The sequence below is a fragment of the Microcebus murinus genome, chromosome 19 (assembly GCF_040939455.1).
Source record: "Microcebus murinus isolate Inina chromosome 19, M.murinus_Inina_mat1.0, whole genome shotgun sequence".
Taxonomy (NCBI): Eukaryota; Metazoa; Chordata; class Mammalia; order Primates; family Cheirogaleidae; genus Microcebus; species Microcebus murinus.
Genome location: NC_134122.1, coordinates 35,723,516 through 35,744,719, shown reverse-complemented (window position 1 = coordinate 35,744,719; position 21,204 = coordinate 35,723,516). Strand labels below are relative to the sequence as shown.

The window sequence follows — 21,204 nt, the reverse complement described above, 5'->3', positions numbered from 1 at the left end:
CAGTGATTTAATGAAAAATTAACTGTATCGATTATTGCTGTGTTGTTCTCAGATGAATTGCGCTCAATTTGCTGCTTGCAGACACATCCAATATTGCCTCTTGTGCTGAATGATGCGATGCCTGCTTTCTGTCCTCTTCCACTGGCCTAGTTTTCCCAGCGAAGGTGCTTGTTGCCATGTGGGAAATGGCTCCCTTTGGGAGGGGCACCAGGATTCTCACCCATTGCTGCAGAGGCTGCTGGACCGTGAGAAATGGTCCATCTCCTCTCAGGACAAACAAGCAGCAGTCTGCCCTAGAAACAGTCCCGGCCGGGAAGTCAGGAGAGTAGCTTTCTCTGCACTCAAACCCTCTCTTGTCCCTTGTTATTGATTGATTGATTGATTGAGGCAGAGTCTTGCTCTGTTGCCTGGGCTACAGTGCCGTGGCATCAGCCTAGCTCACAGCAACCTCAAACTCCTGGGCTCAAGCCATCCTCCTGCCTCAGCCTCCCAAGAAGCTGGGACTACAGGCCTGCACCACCAAGCCTGGCTAATTTTTTCTATTTTCAGTAGAGGCAGGGTCTTGCTCTTGCTCAGGCTGGTCTTGCACTCCTGGGCTCAAGCGATCCTCCCATTTTTGCTTCCCAGAGTACTAGGATTATGGGCATGAGTCACCATGCCTGGCCCCTTTCTTGTCCCTTTTAAGAGGAACCTTTTCCCCTCCACCGAGTCCTCTCCCCCTCACCTGGATGCACGTGATGTCTCAGCCATGGGTGTGGTCTTTCCTGGCCAGTCCCTTCGGGCTCTGTGCTGAGGGTGGGGTCCACTCACAATCCCATAATCACCCTGCAGGTCTTTTCCAGACATATATGAATTGTCTACCTTTCCTTGAAGCTTACCTTTGTATTCTTCTGGTTCTTGAACTTCAGGAATGAAAGCCTAAGAGAGAGCTCCATGAAAGGTATATCTCATAGGAGACTGGGTTTCTGTGCCTGAAACTGATGGGAAATGGAGGTGGTGTAATTGATACTGCCTTTTTGGAAGGCAACTTGGCAATATGTATTAAATACCTTAAAAATGTTTCTGCCCTTTGACACAGTAATTCCATTCCAAGGAAGTCATCTTAAGGAAATGATCATGAAAGTACATGAAAATTTGTGTACAAAGATTACATTGTAGCGTTATTTAAACTTGAGAATTATCTAAATGTCCCACACTAGGAGTTTGGTGAAATAAATCTTGCTATAGCCATATTATGGAATATTATGTAGCCATCAAAAATAGTGTTTTAGGCTGGTGTGGTGGCTCATGCCTGTAATCCCAGCACTCTGGGAGGCCAAGGTGGGAGGATCACTTGAGCCCAGGAGTTTGAGACCAGCCTGAGCAAAAGTAAGACCCTATCTTTACAAAAATAGAAAAAATAGCTTGATGTGGTGGCGCATGCCTGTAGTCCCAGCTACTCAGAGGCTGGGGCAGGAGGATTACTTGAGCCCAGAGTTTGAAGGTGCTGTGGAGCTATGATGATGTCACTGCACTCCAGCTGGGGAAACAGAGTGAGATCATATCTCAAAAAAAAAAAAAAAATAAATAAAAGGCTTTTTAAAGACTAGTTAACACTATAGAAGATTGAAAATAGTAGTGTGTTAAGTGAAAAAAATATATAATGCTACATAGAGAGTGTGATCCCAATTTATTTAAGAATGTTTGTATATCAAAAAGTTTAGAATAAAATGTCCTAATACATTAACAATGGTTATGTTGACCAGTAGCTTGTGGATATTTTTTTTCTTCATACATTTCGAGGGCATTTTTCATAAGAAGCATCAGTTATGTGTAACTTGGCAATGTAGCACGTCTTGTGCAGATTTTGCTGCAGTCTTTTGAGGGACAGACACCTCACTGACCCTCTGGACATGCAGTTATCTCTGACCTAGCAGTGGACCCAGACCCACTCCAGACAAAAAGAACTACTGGGTCGCATATGAGACACCCTCCTCTCTTCTCATCGTCTTTCCAGAGGGGTTAGCCCTGAGAATTTTGTCTCTTGTCATTTTGTATAGACACCCTCCAGAGAGTCTTGCTGTCATACATATTAAAATCTAATTTAACTATTCTCCTTTCAGCCCTCCTGGGAGAATTCAGGGTCTCTGACCAGGCTGGGCTTTCCTTGCTAGTTCCTATTCTAATTTGCTTTGTTCTTTCATCACTGGGGGATTTTCCACTGGCGTTACCCTACCAGGCATGCTAAAACCAATTCAGCTTAATCTGCCAGGATATAAAAATTGGGGACAGATTAACTCTGTTCTAGTTCTTAAACCCTTAGAAGTTCCCCTCGCTTTCTGACTGTCTTGTGCCATTCTAGCTTAAGAAAGAAATTAGTGCCTGAGGTAGTTCATCTTTGTCAGTAGAATTTCACCACCTAATAAGTTACCAAGATGCTCTTCTTTCAGAATGCCAGCTAGGGAAGGGAGAATTATTTTTTAATTAAAAATGTGATTTTGGCTGTGAGGCCATGACAGAGGGTCAGCAGTGTTGTGTGCAGGGACACCTGAGATACACAGTAGAGTCATCCTGTCACCAATCCCTCAGCCATGAGCTCTGGTCCTGGGAGTGGTTTTCCCAGTGCTCCAAGGGTTAACGGGCTGACCCTTTGGCAAGATGGCAGCAGGCCAACGTGAGTCTGGGGTGGGCATTTACAGGAGCCCTGCTCAACACTGGTCCTCACCTTATAGCACACATGTGGGGACTGGTCATAGGTTTAATAACCTGCAGTTAACTCGCAGGGAGGGATGGCTGCTATTGCCTGCGTTAGGGTAGAAAGCTTGGTAGGTGCTCATGGCCCTGGTAGAGAAAGATTTCTCATGCAGAGATTAGGATGTATAAAAGTGAAGAAGAAAAAAAAAAGGCTGGGCACGGTTGCTCACACCTGTAATCCTAGCACTCTGGGAGGCCGAGGTGGGCGGATTGCTCAAGGTCAGGAGTTCAAAACCAGCCTGAGCAAGAGTGAGACCCCATCTCTACTATAAATAGAAAGAAATTAATTGGCCAACTAATATATATAGAAAAAATTAGCCAGGCATGGTGGTGCATGCCTGTAGTCCCAGCTACTTGGGAGGCTGAGGCAGGAGGATTGCTTGAGCCCAGGAGTTTGAGGTTGCTGTGAGCTAGGCTGACACAACGGCACTCACTCTAGCCTGGGCAACAAAGCGAGACTGTCTAAAAAAAAATAAAATAAAATAAATAAAATAAGAGTAAAAAAAAAAGGAGTTTGTTTTATCCTCTTAGAGGTGATAGGGAGAACGAGAGAGAGAGTAAGGGTGGTGGGGGAGAGCAGGGAAACAGTGTGGCATCCCAAAGAGAAGGGGAGGTGCCAGCCCTGAGGCCAAGTGGCTTCCTAATTTTAAGAAGGATGAAGAGAAAAAAAGTAGCCATGGCTGTCAGTTGATAACAAAAGTGGTGGCAGGATGTCAAAGTCCAAACGTTGGTTTCCCCACCTTTCCCTGGAGACAGGATTATCGCAGGAGATGCGGTCCAGGCCTGGAGCTCGCACCTTGCTGTGCACTCAGGAGCTCTTTAGACTGTAAAAAAGCAGATTCTCAAAAAACAACTTTAAAGAGTGAGATTTACATCTCTTTTTTGTCTATTCAGCTCTTTTCAGAAGTTGTGCAAAGCAAAACTCCTGCAGGGTGCCTGCTAGTGAGAGAACTCATAGGATTGATCTTTCACTGTTACTGGGGAATCATGGGATCAGGATTTTCCTGTTATTTTTGCATGGCCGTCCCTTCAGCCTGCCCTCTCGGAAAGCTTCTCTGCCACATGGACTGAAAGTGTCACCTCTTCCCCGCACCTCTCCCCAGTGTTCATGGTCTCATCCTTCTCACCCCCAACTCCTTTGTGTCTTTTTTTTCCCCTCGGGTAGATTTTAAGTCCTTTAAGCCTCCAAAAGCCCTTTGTGAAATAAGATTCCATTTCAACAAACAGACAAATGCAGGAGGTGCCTCCGGGGCTGGGATGGCCCAGGGGTGGCTGAGGTGTGTCTCTCTCCAGCCTTATTTTCAGGTCTGAGCCTGGAGTAGAAGCACAGCAAGGGAGCATTTGTCGAAATGGAAGCAGTCACACTCAAATAACAAAAATCCTAAGGGTTGAGAATCCCTTAAATCTTTTTAAAGTGTGCCTAGAAAAAAAAAAAAGCCAGGTTATAAAAAGTGAGTTATACAAAGCAGCAGTGTATCCGTCATCTATGTGGCCTTGCTCTGAGTCTCACATTATTATATATATAACATATACATAGTATGTGCTACATATAATATATTACATATATACAATATAATGTCCTATATTATTATGTGTTATATATTTAGTATATATACATATGTGCTATATATTATATATTCCATATGTAATATAATGTCCCATAGTAGTAAATGTGGGAACACTTCCTAGCTCCTGTTACAATCCCAGTTTCCTCCTCCTAGCACACTTCCCTCCTTCTTGAGGGCCTGTCCCTTTGCTCTCTGAGGGCCTCTTGGGGGCCCTGTCCCTATCACCTCTGTGTTCCCTAATTACTGAAATCAATTGGTGGTATTTACAGACTGATAGATTATAATTAAATTAGATGTCATTCACACTAAAACCCTCACTGGGATTAAACTAGCATTTTATATGCAATTATAGTCATTTTATCCCCATTTTGTGTTCTTGTTGCATTGTCACCATCACCTGTCTCCAAACTCCAGCCAAGTGTTTGCAGCTGCTCGCTAGAAGCGACCACCTGGGTATGGCTCAGGCCTCTGTCCTCAGTGTGGCCAAAAACCCCACTTCCCTTCCTTTTGTGACAGCCTGCGCTTCCTCCCGAATCCTCTCTCAGTTGATGTCATCACTGCTTTCCCATCACATATGCTAGAAACCCCAGCATTGTCCTCAAATTCTCCCTCTTCCAAACCCTGGCACCTGAATCCTCCCTGAGCACCGTCCACTCTATCCCAGAAAAGTCTCCTGACCCTCATCCTTCCTTCGCTGTCTTCTGTCAAGATGCAGACTGAGCTCCAAGCCCATCACCTCCCCACTAGACTCTGTGACAGCTTCTCATCTCTTGTTCCAACCTTAGCCCTCTGACGTCTGAGCTCTTAGTTTGAAAATCTGATTTTTTTTTTTTAATTTGAAGCCCTTGAGGGCTTCCCGTAGCCTACACTGGGGGTCACAAACTTACAAACTTTAACTCTAAAAGGCCATGGTGTAAATATTTTAGTCTTTATGGGCCAAACAGTCCCGATCACAGCGATTCCATTCTACTGGTATAGCACAAAAGCAGTAGACAACAGATAACGATCACAGACATGTGGAAACGAATGAACATAGTTGCATTCCAATAAAACTTTATTAACAAAAAAAGGTAGTGAGCTAGACTTGGCCACAGGCTGTCCTTTGCCAACCCCTGGCCTACAAAGGAGGGCCCAGATGGGTCTGAAAGCCCTTTGTGATCTTGCATTAGTGTACTTCTTCACCCTCATCTCATCTCTCATTATTTCTCGTTTTTTCAACCCACCATGCAGCCAGTATTGTAGACATGCCTTTGTCTTGGAACATTCTCCCCACTATGACTCCTTGCCCTTGTCTCCATAGCCCTAAGATTCAAAAGATTCAAGTGTGACCCCCCAACAACCCTTCTGCAGAGTTGTCCCTTCATCATATGGACTTCTGTGGGAGTTTGTATAGACTTGTATTATTGCACTTGTCCTTCTTGCTTATAAACATCTGGTCACCTCTTGAACCATAATATAAGCTTCTTGCAGCCTGGAAAATTTCTTTTGCTAATCATCTATCCTAGCACAGCATCCTAAACAGCAGCTCTTTATGGAATGAATGACTATATTAATCATCTCTAAATATTAATTCATTTTTTTTTTTTTTTTTTTTTTTGCTTTTCTTTGAGAAGGTGGAAACCCTTCTAAATCTCTTTTGTCATTGGTTCAGTCCCTGCCCGATTATTTCCTCTGAATAAAGACCTCTGGGTTAGTATCTTATATTTTCTGGTGCATCTGCATTGGTTTTAAATAATTGCCTTGCCTAGCCTTGCTGAACTGCATCTGTTTCCAGTTTTGCAATGTCTTCATGATACATTTCATCAGAATGCATCTTCTTTGTTAATAGAGCCATCCCTTGATGCAGCTGAAACACGCATTCTTCCTAAAGATACATTTCTGTAGAGAACAAACAGATTTGAATCTAACGAGAATTGAGATCGGAAACATTGTGGTCCTTCACTACTGATCTGAGGTGTTGCAAATTGGTCCTGTAAATTTCAGCTGACCCTGGCTGGCGTCTAGACTTCATCTGATCCCTGAGAAATGAGTCTGTCCCCTGCAGTAGCTGAGTCTCTGCTGCTGTTCCTGTGTGAGTTGGCTGTACTCTCAGGATGCATCACAGAGCTGAGACCTGGTTCTCAGAGGACACTGGGTCCAGACGCAGGTAGTACCAGTGGTGGTTGCAGATATATATATATATATATTTTTTTTTTTTTTAAGAAAAAAGAGTTACTGGCATAATGAGAAGTAAATCTCTCAGGTTCTAGAACAGGATTATTTCTTTTCAAGGCCTTGCTTGGCTCAAGATGCCTGCATCGCTTTAGGGAGGAAAGGCGCAGAGCCCTGTGGGAACGTGGCTGCTGGTTCTGGGTGATTCCATATGTACGCAGTGACTGCATTCCTTCTTTCAGGAGATGCGTCTTACTTACCACGTGTCCTTTCATACGCCACACAATGACAGTTGGACAGGGTCCTATCGCCGTTACACATGCTCCTTTTGTGGCCCACAAAGGCATCTTGGAGGTGGTTAAAGTGCCAGCCTGTGTCTCGTGTGCACGTGTTGCTTGAGATTGTGGAGGAAAATGTAATCCAAGCCCCAAAGCACAGCACGCTCACAGAACTCTGAAGCGCAAGGGACGTTAGCTCAAAGACGGACATACATTCCAATGAAAAGCACACAACAGGACCGGGCTGTTCTTGCAAACGCGGCCTGTGGTCCCCACTTCTCCAGGATGGGAGAGTGCCAGGTCCCACTGCCACCGCGCGCTGTCCTCCTGCAGCCAGGGGCGGAAGGGCTCCCGCCCGCCCGCCCGCTGCCACCGCGAGGCTGGTTTTATGGGCGTATTTCCCACACCCTGTGCTGCTATTAAAAATAAAAAATGAGGCACACGTGACATGTCTCTCTCCAACTGCAAGACTCATTTCCTTCTAATAAGCCTCTGCTTTGCCTGGGCTTCCCTTATTCTGGAAAGATTAAATCTCCAGAGGCTAACATTATGGATTTCTAGGTCTGTGCTTTTTTTTTTTTTTCCCCTCCTCTCCCTGCTATTTTGAAAGAAAATGAAGTTAGTGAGCTTTGTCTGCTTCTACAGACGCCACGCCAGTTCCTTACCTGGGAGCCAGGAGCGACATGACAGAGAGGGACAGCTTCGTCTCACTTACCTGTGGGCCAGAGCACAATTCACTGTAGCAAACAACCCACGCGCCCGCCAATCCATAAGTGGATTATTAAAATTTGGTGTATGTATACAATGGAATATTACTCAGTTATAAGAAACGACAGTGATCTAGCACCTCTTGTATTTTCCTGGATAGAGCTTGAGCCCATCCTCCGAAGTGAGGTATCGCAAGAACGGAAGAACAGGCTCCACTCGTACTCGCCATGGAATTGGTACTGACTGATCAACACTAAGGTGCTCACTCAGTAGTAATATTCTCCAGGGTTTAGGAGCTTGCGAATGGGTAAACTCACAACTAGTTGACGTGGTGAGCATTGTAGGGGGGAAAATGTTTGTAGCTCCATAATATCCTGAAATAAATAAATAACAATGAAAATAGAACTGTGAGTGGATTCGTGCCTGCCCTGCCCTGGGCGGGACTGGGGGCGGCCGGCCTGCTTACAGACTGCGGATGGAGCGAACCGTGGGCATTGGAGGGCTCGAAGGAGCAGGCCCCTTCCCAGCAGGGCAGTTCTGGAGTGACTCCCATCTAAGGCCTGACTTGCTAAATCCAGTAGCCCAGGGGGAGGCAGCTCTCCCTGGTCATAGCCCAGGCAGCCAAACAGGGGTCCTAAGGCTCAGCTGTGAAAGCCCCACTTACTTCCAGGCCAACTTCTCAAACACCCCCACTAGATTCCTCTGGGTGTCCAGTGTAAGGATGCAGGTTGAAGTTCCTGAGATCTAGCACTCTAGAACAACCTCAAGAGTTCAGGATTGCATCAGAAGGGATGGGAAGTAGACAAAAGTGCCTTGGGCAGGAGGGGTCCAGCCTGCAGCTGGCTGCCCAGCCACAGACCTGTCATCCCCTGACGTTTTCTGCTGTTGCATGGTCTGTCTGGCCCCAGTCTATTACAGATGCCGGAAGGAGATCCAACCTCACCCATTTTACAGGTGGGAAAATTGAGGCTGAGGGGTTGTGGGGCAGAGCCGGCATGTCCGCCTCGTGGACTGACTCCCCCTTTGGGGGGCCCTGCCTCTGCATCCTCCCGTCCTCTGCGGCTGGGGATCTGGGCTGGGGGCACATGAGGTCTTGCTCTCTACTCCAGTGTCTTTGAGCTCTGTGCACCGTGACCTCAAGCTGAGCAGCGGCTCTTAGCAATTTTCAGGCCACCCGGGACTTGGCAGGAAAACATATGGCCACTGTAGGTAATCTTGGACATATTTTGTTGATAGAAAAAGCCTAAAAATGCAGACAGACTCCTTGACTCAGAATTTGGACTGGACTAAAAATTGGTTTTTGTAGCATCGGTGGAAAGAAAGGGTGGAGAACAGCAGATTAATAGGGCATGTAAGAGAACACAGCCTTCCCATCCTTCTCTTAAACATTTTAATGATGTCCATGGATCCACAGAAATAGGAGCCGGAGGACCTCAGGGGTCCTCGTGGCCAACCCAGCTCATTTCACGCACGAGCAGACCGAGGCGTCCGGGCTTGGCTGCAGACCTAATTAGCTAACGCGCCTGGCCGGGAGCCGAGGGTCCCGCTCACAGGCTGGTCTCCTTCCTGCTGGAGCCCGCGTTCAGTCGCAGAAAGCATTCAGCATGCTGGATTACCATCGATAATGAATTTGCTGCTAATGTGTGATCTCTGTCCATTGAGACTCGTCTTCTGCTGGACAGCTACCTGTCTACTGCGCCTCTTACAGTGTATGGGTGGGAAACATAAAGAGGGAAGGAGTGTGGGAAGAGTTGACAGCTCAGAGGAGGAGCCAGTCATGGGGCTTCTAGATCGGGTGTGCCCTGTGTCAAGTGGAAGGAACGGGTGACCTGCCCAACGGTCAGCAGAAAGGGAGAGAACTTGGCTATAGGGAGCAAAGGCATTTGTATGGAATCATGGCCCCTGACTTGGACCTGAAGGATGGATATATGATTTTGGCAGGGAAAGAGGAAGGGAAGATGTTTCAGGCGAAAGTACTGGGTATGATAGCGGAGAAATCTGAAAAACAGCACCCAAAGAGATCAGGTCCTAATCTCTGGAACCTGTAAATGTTGCCTTGGAAAAAAGGTCTTTGAGGATATGATTAAGTGAAGGATCTTGAGCTGGGGAGATTATCCTGGATGATCTGAGTGGCCCCAAATGCCAACACACGGAGGGGGGGAGAGGGCAATTACAGACGGAAGAGCAGAAGGCAGATGTTGGAGCGATGCGGCCGCAAGCCAGGACATGCTGGCAGCCACCAGGGGCTGGGTGAGGCCAAGGGCAGCTTCATGCCTCGAGCCTGCAGAGGGAGCCCAGCTCTGCTGACACCTGGATTTTTATCCAGTGATACCGATTCTGGACTTCTGGCCTCCCAGCCATGAGAGAATAGATTTTTGTTGTTTTAGGTCATCGGGTTTGTGGTAATGTTTTATAGCAGCCACAGCAAACTAATTCCGAGGAAAGAGCAAAGCCTGTTTGGGAAGGGGTGCGCAGTGCAAGGTATCTGCCAAGAGCACTGTGAGCTATTTAGTGAGGTCGCGAGAAAATGGGTTAGGCCATTAGAGCAAGTGTCTTGTATTAGCTTGAAGAGTGGCAGTAAGTTCCTGCATGGGTCTTAGCATCCTGATTGGAGCACAGGGCTGAGGGCATGAATCATAGCGCCTGGTGGGTCATTTTTATTTCTCTGTATTTATTGGTATTGTACCTAATGGGAAGTCAATACTTGCGGCACAGCACGGTGAGTAATGGCAGCTGCCGTATCTGGGCTTGCACTCGGTTTATTGATGAAAAGTCGAAGCTGCTCTAGGTCTGGTGCCTTCAGATACGACTGATGAACCTGTCATCTTCAAGTTGTGACCTCGAATTCCTGTGCCGTGCATCGCAGGGGTGTGACATGTTAGGAAATGCTCGGCTAACCCAGGACTCATGGCGACAGTGGCTTTGGAGGAGGGGCCTCTGGGTGGAATTCAGAGAAACGCTAGTTTGGGATGAGAGGATGGGGGGGGGTCCTCCTGCTGAGCAAAGTGGCCCTTTTTGATGGCAGAGTCAACTTCTCCGCCAGCCCCGAGACTAAGTGATTAAAGATGCCTTTTGAGCTTTCATGACACTCCTATTGATCTGAGGTTGTTTATATCCATAAAACACCTGTAAATTAGGGGAATGAAATAAAAACAGCAGGGTACTTAATGTGTGTCCTCCTATGAGGTTGAAAAAGCTTTCTGTATGGCTCCCGCAGCAGCAGGGATCTGAGGGATGTCAGCAGAGGCGAATCTCATTCTCCTTTCCTCCTAAGGGCCAAAGTTAAGAGGCAGTTTTCTCCTCGCAGCTGAAACTAGTCCTTATCTGTGCTCGGGAAGTGTCCTTGGCTGACATGGTTTTCTGCTGGGACCATGGTCTAAACTGTGTGCTCGTTACAGTGTTTCAGGATGCTCACCTGCCTCCTTTCTTTCTTTTTATTCTCCCTGTGCTACCCTCCTTTCCTCTCCCCTCAATTTCCTGTTTTTTCTCTTTCTTTTTTCCTTTCTTTTCTTTGTTCTTCATTTGGCTTCTCTCTTGTTTAACATCTCACTATTTGTGAAGCGGTTAGGCGTTATCGGTGGATGATCACCAATAATGTCAACACAGTAAACCCAGCCATGTGACCATTGCACTTTCTTTGCTTTCTCCTTGCAGAAATCCGAGAGGCCTTTCGGGTTCTGGACCGCGATGGGAACGGCTTCATCTCCAAGCAGGAGCTGGGCATGGCCATGCGCTCCTTGGGGTACATGCCCAGCGAGGTGGAGCTGGCCATCATCATGCAGCGCCTGGACATGGACGGTAAGACCCGGAGAGCCGCCTGTCCCCTGAGACCAGCCCCTGTCTCATCAGCAAGACCTTGGGTGTGGAAGGGGCTTTGCACTTTGAGTCAACAAACTTGGATTCATGTCTTGTTTTCCATTGGGGGAATGGAAACCTACACTAGAATGAAGATGGAGGTCCCACTGGTGGAGCAGTTAGGGCATCCCCTCTCCCTTGCCTTTTATTAAAAAAAACACCCAGCTTTATTGAGATAGAATTCACATACTATAAAAGTCACTTATTTAGAGTGTGCAGGTCAGTGGCTTTTAGTAGATTCACAGATATGTGCCACCAGTGCCACAATCAATTTTAGAATGTTTTCTTCACTCCATAAAGAAAGCTGCACCTCTTAGCTGTCCTATCCCAATGCTTCTAGCCCCCTTAAGCCTTAGGCAGCCACTTATCTACTTTCTGTTTCTATAGAGTTGCCTTTTCTGGACATTTCATGCAAATGGACTCATGTTAATATGCGATCCTTTGCGACTGGCTTCTCTCACTTAGTACAATGTTTTCAAAATTGTACTGTTGTAGCGTGTGCCACCACTTCGTTTCTTTTTATGGCCAAGTCATATTCCATTGTGCAGACATAATAGCTTCTTTTATGTCTGTTGTTTATATACTGAGCCTCTGCATACAGTCTCAATGGGAAAACGGATTTCATGGTTTTTGAAAAGTTTTGAAAAATGACCGCATTTGATAATCTTTAAGGTTCTGCCCTGCTCTAAGACCCTAAGCTCTATCCCAAACTGGCTGTGACCATTCTGACCTTTAGATCCTGCCTTGGCTGAGGGTCCAGGAAGGAGCCTTCTTATTTTGTTTTGTCAACACACGCTCTCCTCTCCCTGAAAAGAAGCTTGATTCCTGTTAAAAGGGTCCAGGATGGTGGGTTCCAGCACTCTCAGATTGAGCTTGAAGTACAGACCAAGTAATGGGAACCAGAGGAGGGGGACAGAACGTCTCTTTGGAGGACTAGACCAAGGTCATGGTGGGGAGATGTTTGCTTGGCCTGCAGCCTAGTTGCAAGAGCATGGTTCTCTCCTGTTATCTTGCAGGACTTGTTGGGTGGATGATAATAAGGGTGACCATATGGCGAATGAACCCCAGTGCCAAACACCAAGTGCAGCTGTAGACATTTATTTTCTGGTGCAGGACAGAGATGTTCTATCTGGGGTATTCAGTTGTACGAGCAATGCCAGCTTGCCCTTCCCAACTCTGACTGTGACTCACCATGTCTTTGCAGGCCTGATTAGACCTGGCTTTGTATTTTAGAGATATTTCTGAAAAGCTGGAGCAAAGCACCTATTTTATAGCAAAATCTCTCTTCCATTGGCTTCCATCATCATTTCAGAGATAACTTTATGGGGAAAAAGTTTCCTCCTTAAAATAGTAAAAATCTTAACCCCAAAGGTTTGGGCTTTTGATTCTTCTCATGTAGCTCCTATAATAAAACCTAGTCAAATGCACTAAATGCAAATGGAATTAGCAACTGTAATAAAAACAAGCTCCACTGTTGTAGAGAGTTATTCCTAAAAGTTATTCCCTGTTATATCCAAAAGTTTTTTCCTATAATTGTGAGAGATTCATTTCTGCAATATTTAAGGGTCTTTATCATAGTTCATTCTTGTTCTTTGTATATTCCCCCATTGGGCCCCAGCTCATGGGGGGATTTTTACATTATTGCAAATCCTCCTTGATCTCATGAGGGCTCATGTGATATTATTCAAGGAGCTGGACAGGACTCAGGCAAGAGCTCCGTTTGGGATGCAGTTTAGGAGATTTCAAGTTTCACCAATTTATTTGCAACTCATCATACTCAGCTACCAATGCTGACGGCAGAACTTCAAGCAAATCTTGTAGAGAATTTCTATTAGTTCTTTTAACAAAAGCCCATGTCATCAGCTATTTCATGGTGACCCATCAGATAAAAACACATTTACTTATTTTTGAAGTTCAGCTTCCTTGAAGTTTTGTTTTGTTGCCTACAAAAGAATTTGCACAAAGTGTATGAAAACAACGCAGCAGTATAGGCAAAAGGAATTGCCTGCACCATTTGTAAAATCCCTAAGTGTGAAAAGAGCTAAGTGAAAAATGCTCAGTCTGAGGTTGAAATGTGAGGCTTTGAAAGTGTTTTGTAAAAGATGCCAAAAAGTGAAATTTCTCGAGTCTCAGATTCTGGATATGGATGGATTGAGTGTTTTCCAGTGTCCTTGTCTTAATGGGGGCTTTTGAGCTGTTCTGTTAAAAAAAAATAAAATCAGGTCCTAATTATATCCTTCCTTCCTCGCTTCTGTAACTGGGGATACTCCACAGAGATCTGGGCCTACCTAATTAAGTTTCTCTTTGGCTTGGAACATGTGAAATGGCAGAGAATTTTATGGGGATGATGCCAAAAAAAAAGAAAGAAAAGGAGTGTTTGGGGCAGGGCTTAGGATTCTTAGCTGTGAGATACCTGGGCCTCCCGGCCACACGCCCTGGTGTCTGGCAGCAGCAGGAGAGGAGATGGCGCGGTCCCCACCCACCCCAGCCGGCCAGGATTAGGAGCAGGTCTGGCCCACACACCAATCTTCTCTTTCTGGGGTCCCCGCAAGGTTGCCCGACAGTGAAGTCATACCTTTGGCATGAGGCCCGGCTGGAACTAGCCTGAGTTTGTCTGTACAGCCCAAGTTGACACATGAGGTTTTCATTAGGTGGCTCCTTGGGAGAGGGCTGCCTTGCCGGCTTACCCATGTAACAGTCGCCTCCCTGGATGAGGGATCCCGCCTGGATTTCCTGGGCACAGACCCAGCCAGACAGTTACAGGGGACAGAACGGAAGGCGGGCAGGAGGGTCTGGGATTGATGGGTGTGGGACAGCAGTGAGACTGACTCTGTGTGTGTGTGTGTGTGTGTGTGTGTGTGTGTGTGTGCGTGCCAAGTGGGCTGAGCTACCACTCAGAGTTAAATAAACAAAAACCTCAAACTTTTGCCCAGTGCCTGGAGGCTTCTTCTTTGGTGCATTACTGCTAAGGTTCTTTCCTGGAATTTTAACTCAGTTCTTCATTCCCTTCCCCTTTCTTCAACCTCCACAGGTAAAGTAGGTTTTAAACTAGCCCCAGTTGGGGACCAGGATTCACCTTTCCTGGGTTTTTTTTTGCCAGGATCCATCGGTCTCAGTTCTGGAAACCTGCAGCTCTTCTCAACGAGGCCGCTTGAGACATTTAAGCCCAGTTCCCAATGCATTCATTGCATGTAAGCAATTGACTTCTGTCCCGTGCGTATTAGTTATGTACCCTCCTTGGAAGAACTGATAAAATAGTTACTCAAAAAATTATCTCCAAAGCTGAATTCTTTTATAGAAGAAGCAGGTAGAGAACGGCTGTTTGGAAGTCACCCCGGGCTCGGCCATACTCCATTTGCTCCGTGGTCCCCATGGCAGCTGCTTTGGCTGTTCAGAGCTTCCTGTGTCATTCACCAGGGAATAATGGCTTTGTATTGTCAAGACCCAAGGGATATTTGGGACTGCTTTCTGCATTTTCAGTGGTTTCAGCAACCACATGGCTGGAGCGAATCCGGCTAGCTTTGCAAATAGTTTCCTGAAACAGTTGAACCTGGAGGCGTGGTCGGCAGCCCGGACCATTGCATGCCCCGCTCAGTTCCCGTTGCGACCTCTGCTCTTCCACACTGCCACCTCGTCTCCCCTGCACGCGAGAGCAATTCCCTCTTGGAAACAAAGGGAGACCTGGCCTCTTCCGCCTTTATTTGTCTTCTGCTCCTCAGAGGTGTCGAATCTCCTGCAATTCTAACAAATGTGTTGCAGTTTTGAAATTCATTCTCATTTCTCAACACGTTTGTAGGTTTTTTTTTTTTTTTTTTTCTTTTTTCAGGTTCATTGCTGCCTGGATGGTGAATTTAATTCATTTCGGGTCAATTTAAAAGGAATTTATCTGGTGTCCATTATGTGTGAACTTGCTTATTTTTATGGTTAACAAGATTCACTTTTGGTTCATTTTGAGACAAACCGCTGAGCTGCGTAAGAACAAAATCATGGCCCGAGTCACAGGAGAAGACGGTTTGCAGTGTCCCCATTGTTAGCCCGTGTGTCCCCATAGGCCCTCTTTCAACTGCCCATTCGCTGAGAGTGTTCATCCTGTGTTGGTTAGTTATATTCATGTCACTTTTCTGTTTTCACTTGTGATCTCTTACAAGACAGAGAAGGTCTGTGCTCAATTCCAAGCAGCGCTCACTTTCCACTCCTCCTTCAAACGCTTGAGTGTGCTGACTCGAACGCTCTGGAGCTTGGATCAGGTCTATTTTGCGACCCAGTGGTGACAGAATGCACTTCTTTTCCATGCATGGGGGAAGGTGCCCACCCACAGGCCGCATGAAGTGGAGCTAGCTGGCAAGAAGGGAAAGCAGGTGGGGAATTTTAGCCTGAAGCACAGCTTCCCAAATCCAACTGCACATCAGGGAACAGCTGGGGAGTGTGTGGAGCAGCACACACAAACACAGACTGGCAGAAACAGAATTCCCAAGGGGAGAGCCCAGGGCCCTGCATCCTTCAACAATCACGTCAGGTTATTGTGCAGCAATCTGTTGACACAATTAGGGGATCTTTGGGTGAAAGGGAAATCTTTGGCTAAAGAGAAGTCACCCAGCCTGTGGATATTTGTCTGAGCAAGAAGGTCTGAGTAGGAGGTAAGTGGCTGAAAGGCTACAAGGAGATTTTCCATTGGAACCTGATGAAGGAAGTAGACGGTCTGTCCTTAGGGGTTCAGTTCCCTCTGCCTCATGCAGGTGGCCCTCAACGTGGCTGTACACGTGGAGGCCACCACGTGTGGTCCAGGCACCAGCAGATCAGCATCGCCTGGGAACTTGTTTAAAATGCTCCATCTCAGGCCACACCCCAGACCTGCTGAATCAGAAATTTTCTTTTAACAAGATTCCCAAGTGATCGATGTACACATTAAAACGCGAGAAGCCCAAGTCTGGGGTCACTTTGAGAAATGGAAAGTAAACCCAATTGCGTTTCTGCCTTTGAGGGTCTTTCCAGTAAAGCGAAGGCCCTCCCTAATCTCCTGCCAGTAGCTAGGTGCGTGGGGCGTTGTGAGCTTAAAACCTCAAAGTCTTTCACGAAGTCACAAGTGTTGGTGCAGAACAATGAAAGGAAACTGTGTCTCCAAATGCCTGCATTTGTGAATAAGCCTGATCAGCCTTAAACTGTTTCGTATTTCATTCTGTTTGTGAGTTATTGCTGGATCTTCTCCAGTATGACTGAGTAAGTTTTAACTGGGTAATTAATGATAAAAACCCCTAAGCAATGCTTGCCATGCCCCCGGTAATAACACTGGGTAACAATAAGACTAGCTAAGACAGACAGAGTTTTCATCAGGGGCAAAACACTCTTCTAAACACGTTATTTGCTAATTTATTTAGTCCTCACAATAGACGTAGGTGCTATTATGAATGTCATTCCATGGATGAGAAAAATGAAGTACAGAGGTTTCAAGTAACTTGCACAGGTCATGCCACTAGTAAGAGCCATACGGATCTAAGATCTTAACCACTTGTCTTGTAGATGTATTATTCTTTTTGTGATTTTAGTGGATATAGGTCACATAGGGTGACAACAGGACGTTTAAGGCAGTAACTGAACACACACACACACACACACACACACACACACACACACTCACACACACACACACACACCCCTAAGGCATCAATACCTTGGTATTTCAAACCTATATGTGAATGTTTGGGTTCCCAGTTACTATTGCCATACACGTCCAGAGACATGGGGTTCTCCTGAGGTCACCGTTGGTTGGGCGAAAGGCTCCAGCCACTGTCCAGATTATCCCTGTGTGAGAGCAGAAATGTGCGAATTGAGGACGGTGTCTCTGGCTTTCTCATTGTTTCATTGAAGGGAGAGTCCTTTAGTCCTTCCTGGGGATATGTAGCGATGGTGGATGTTTGTGACAAATCCACTCTAACACGCCTTTCTCCCTAAGCGATTCCTGCCTCTACAGCATGCCAGGAGAAGTCTGCCATCTCCAGCTCACTGCCAGTTTGCCACATTGAATTCAAGTTCCAGCCAATGTCTAAACAGCCTGAGTTGCTTCCAGCTGCTCCAGCCAGTATATTAAAAACAGAATTGCTGGTATGCGCACCTGTTTCAGCAAGCACAATCATATCTGGTGTCATAGCCTGTCTTCCTTGGTTGAACACCCCGGAGTCCATTGTCACTCCTATCCCCCAGGTTTATGCTGTTGTAAATGAGCTACATCTTGCAACTCTGTGTTCTTTCTTATCAGACCTGGAACTCCCCCTCTCCCCCCACCCAGGATGTGCTGATCTGATTCCAGTCGTGGGTTTAGAGACAGTGAAACTTGGTGGAAATAGATCTTGGAGAAACAAGCGTCCCCTTTCAAGACAACTGTGTCTACGACAGGTCTTCGTGGTCATTGACTTTATCTCGTCTGACTCCAGGGAGCTATCAGGACATCAGGAATACCTGGGGATGACTCAGTTTTCTAAATCCACCTAAAAATCCCTATTCCAAGTCTCAGGTCTTACTCCTTTCCAATCAGGACCCCGAATTTCACATAGGAGGCTTGATGAGTTTGCGATTTCAATTTATAACTCTGTAGCCCACACAATTAAATCTGGGGTCTTCCTTGCAGTTATAAGAAATAAGTGACTATTTTAGGGGCATCGTGGAAGAACTCTAGCTCTCTGACTGTGGCTCGAGCTGAAAGTTTAATGGCCTGAGCTTGTTTTGTCTTTCAGGGGTGTTCAGAAGCAGACAACCCACCCCACAGTCCTTGTCATCATTGCTATCGTAAAGGTCAAAGGTAGAAGACATTTGGGTCTTCCAAAGCCTTGCTTTCAATAATTACTTTATCCGAAGAAACCACAGATGACATTTAATTAACCATGATGCCAGTGCATGCCATAGATGCCAAAATCCCATATTCCGTGGGCAAAGAGGTTAGCACCTCATTTAAAATTAGAGATACACAAACCTGTCTTGCAATCACACTTAGGGAGTTTGTTTTTTCCCTGGTACCACATACTGTACTATCTTAAATGCAGTCATGCTGGCTTTCTAGAAGGGAAATTACTATGTGAAAGATAGGAAGCTGCTGAAATTCTTCATGATAAATAACATTTTTCTCAGGCAAAGTTTACCAAAAGGAATGTACAAAAGTGCCTGTCTTAGAATACCCTGACCAGTATTGAACATATTTATTTTAAAAAATCATTATTAATATGAATGCTGAAAAGTGGGGACTTATTTTCTTTAATTTATTAGTGTGGAAGAATTTTTTATACATTGATTGACTTTATATACTCATTTTTTTCCTTTTGCAGACTGCCTACTTTCTTTTCAGATCTGTTTTAGTAGGGATGGGCTGAGTCATGCTGCAGTAATAAATAATACCCCCAAATATCAGTGGCTTAAAAGCACAAAATTGAATTTCCCACTCATGCTGTCTATCTATTATGGGTTAGCTGAGTCTTTTCTCCGTGTCATCCTAACTCTGGAGTCCTGGTAGGAAGAGGCTCCAGCCTGTATGTGCCTCTATAGGAGCTACGGCAAGGGAAAGAGACCAGGTGAATCACACAGTGATTCTGGAATTTGTCACTTCTATACACATTTCATTCGCTAAAGCAAGTCATGTGGCTGTGCCTACTATCAAAGGGTGTTAGAAAATCCATCTATATGCCCAGAAAGGAAATATGCGGTGAACACCACTAATGATGACTATAGGATTTTAGGCTTTTTCTTTTTTTATTAGAATGCCATCTTCATTGCAAAATTTTTATCTCAGGAAGAATTCTTAGAAATGTTATGAATAGGGCAAAACAATTATTATGGGAGTTTTCACAGATTCCTTTCAGATTGGTCAAGTAAGTAAAACTAAGTAGCAGAATTTGAACGACATTGAATGTGTGTGCATTATTCTGTGTGCATGTGTGTGAGTGATATAAATTTTGTACCCTTAAAAAGAGAGTAGTTTTTTTTTTAAGCGATTCCAGAAATTAACAAAAACATGTCTATGTATCAGGTCACGAAGGCAACCTAATTAAACTCCAAAGGACAAAAATTATGGGGACATTCTTTGTCTACAGTGCAATAAACCAGAAAGTAATAACAAAGTTTGAATGAGAATCCCACCCATTTGGAAATTTAAAAATTAAAAACCCCAAACCTCTCAATCTAATAAACAGATCCAAATGCTGATTCTTTAAAAAAGAAAAGCAATACATTGATAAAGATAGCATATTTAATTAAGAATGAATGTGTTATCACTGAAATAAACTAGATATGAAAAATAAATGTGGGAGATTTTTAAAAATAATACTTGATACAGTTTCATGTTAATGTATTTGAATACCTACATGAAATGGAGATGGTTTTTTTTCTGGAAAAATATAAATTATTGAAATTGATTCAAGCTGAAGTCAATAGTCTAAATCAGAAGTTGCATACTTGCAGCCTACCAGCCAAGTACAGCTCATAGCCATGTTTTATTTGGCCCATATGCCATTTTATAAAGCAGAAAATCTCACATTAAAAATCCACATTTTTCTCCTGTTAAAATATTGGAGAATTTGGCAAGATGAGACCTGCATTCCTTTGCTGCAGTAATTTGGTGGAGTTGAGTAGTAGCTGTCTCTGCTAGATATGGCATATGCCGGCTCCACTGTTGATTACTGTTTTAAACCTGTCTGCTTTGCTTTTGATAAGCTGGCTTGGTCTCTATAGGCTTTGAAGTTTGGGACCCTAACCTACATGTTCCAGAAGTAAGGGACACTTTTACTGTTGTATTTTCATCTTCATTTCTTTCCTTCCTTCCTTCCTTCCTTCCTTCCTTCCTTCCTTCCTTCCTTCCTTCCTTCCTTCCTTCCTTCCTTCCTTCCTCCCTCCCTCCCTCCCTCCCTCCCTCCCTCCCTCCCTCCCTCCCTCCCTCCCTCCCTCCCTCCCTCCCTCCCTCCCTCCCTCCCTCCCTCCCTCCCTCCCTCCCTTCCTTCCTTCCTTCCTTCCTTCCTTCCTTCCTTCCTTCCTTCCTTCCTTCCTTCCTTCCTTCCTTCTTCCCTCCCTCCCTCCCTCCCTCCCTCCCTCCCTCCCTCCCTTCCTGCCTTCCTGCCTTCCTGCCTTCCTGCCTTCCTGCCTTCCTGCCTTCCTGCCTTCCTTCCTTCCTTCTTTCCTTCCTTTTTTTTCTGTTTTTCAAGACAGGGTCTTGCTCTGTCACCCAGGCTGGAGTGCAGTGGTGCAATCATAGCTCACTGCAACCTGGAATGCCTGGGCTCAAGTAGTTTTCCTGCCCCAGCCTCCTGAGTAGCTGTGACTATAGACATGCACAACCTAATTTTTCTTGTTTTTTTGTAGAGACTAGGTCTCACTATATTGCTCAGGCTGGTCTTGAACTCCTGGCTTCATGTGATTCTTCTGTCTTGGCCTCCCAAAGTGCTGGGATTACAGGTGTAAGCCACTGTGCCTGGCTTCATTTTTCTTAATTGTAGGGAATTGATTTTTCTTAGTTTTGCTGTTTTTGTTTTGCTTATTTTATCCATTTTTAGCTGCTTCAGTAGATTACTTATTTTAATTCTTCGTTATTTAATAATTAAGGCAACTAGGAGGAGAAATTGGCCACTGAGAAGAGCTTCAGTAACATCTCCCAGCTTTTGACAGTTTTGATTATTTTCTTTACAATATTTTATTGTAGTTTTTAAAAATTCCCTCTGCTACTCTACAAATTTTATAGGAAAGTATTTTATAATTTCTGAGTCACAAGGATTTTTTAAGTTTTCATTTACATTTCAATTTTCATTGCATTGTGGAAGATAAGTATGACCTGCTATTTGCTAAGATTGTCTTTGTAAACAAGAAATGAGATACACTTTTATGAAGGTATCACACCTCTATGGTATAAGGTTTTTATATATGCATAGAAGTTATCTTCA

The 21,204-nt window shown here is 45.1% G+C and overlaps 1 protein-coding gene across 3 annotated transcripts in view; it reads left to right on the top strand.

The window, feature by feature from the left end:
- CALN1 (calneuron 1) overlaps positions 1-21,204 on the top strand; it is a 455,972-nt gene that overhangs the window by 217,574 nt on the left and 217,194 nt on the right. For all 3 annotated transcript variants that reach the window (XM_012764069.2, XM_012764071.3, XM_012764070.3), the window contains one exon: positions 11,093-11,236. In XM_012764069.2, coding sequence (XP_012619523.1) covers positions 11,093-11,236 — 144 coding nt within the window. The remainder of the gene's footprint in view (positions 1-11,092; positions 11,237-21,204) is intronic.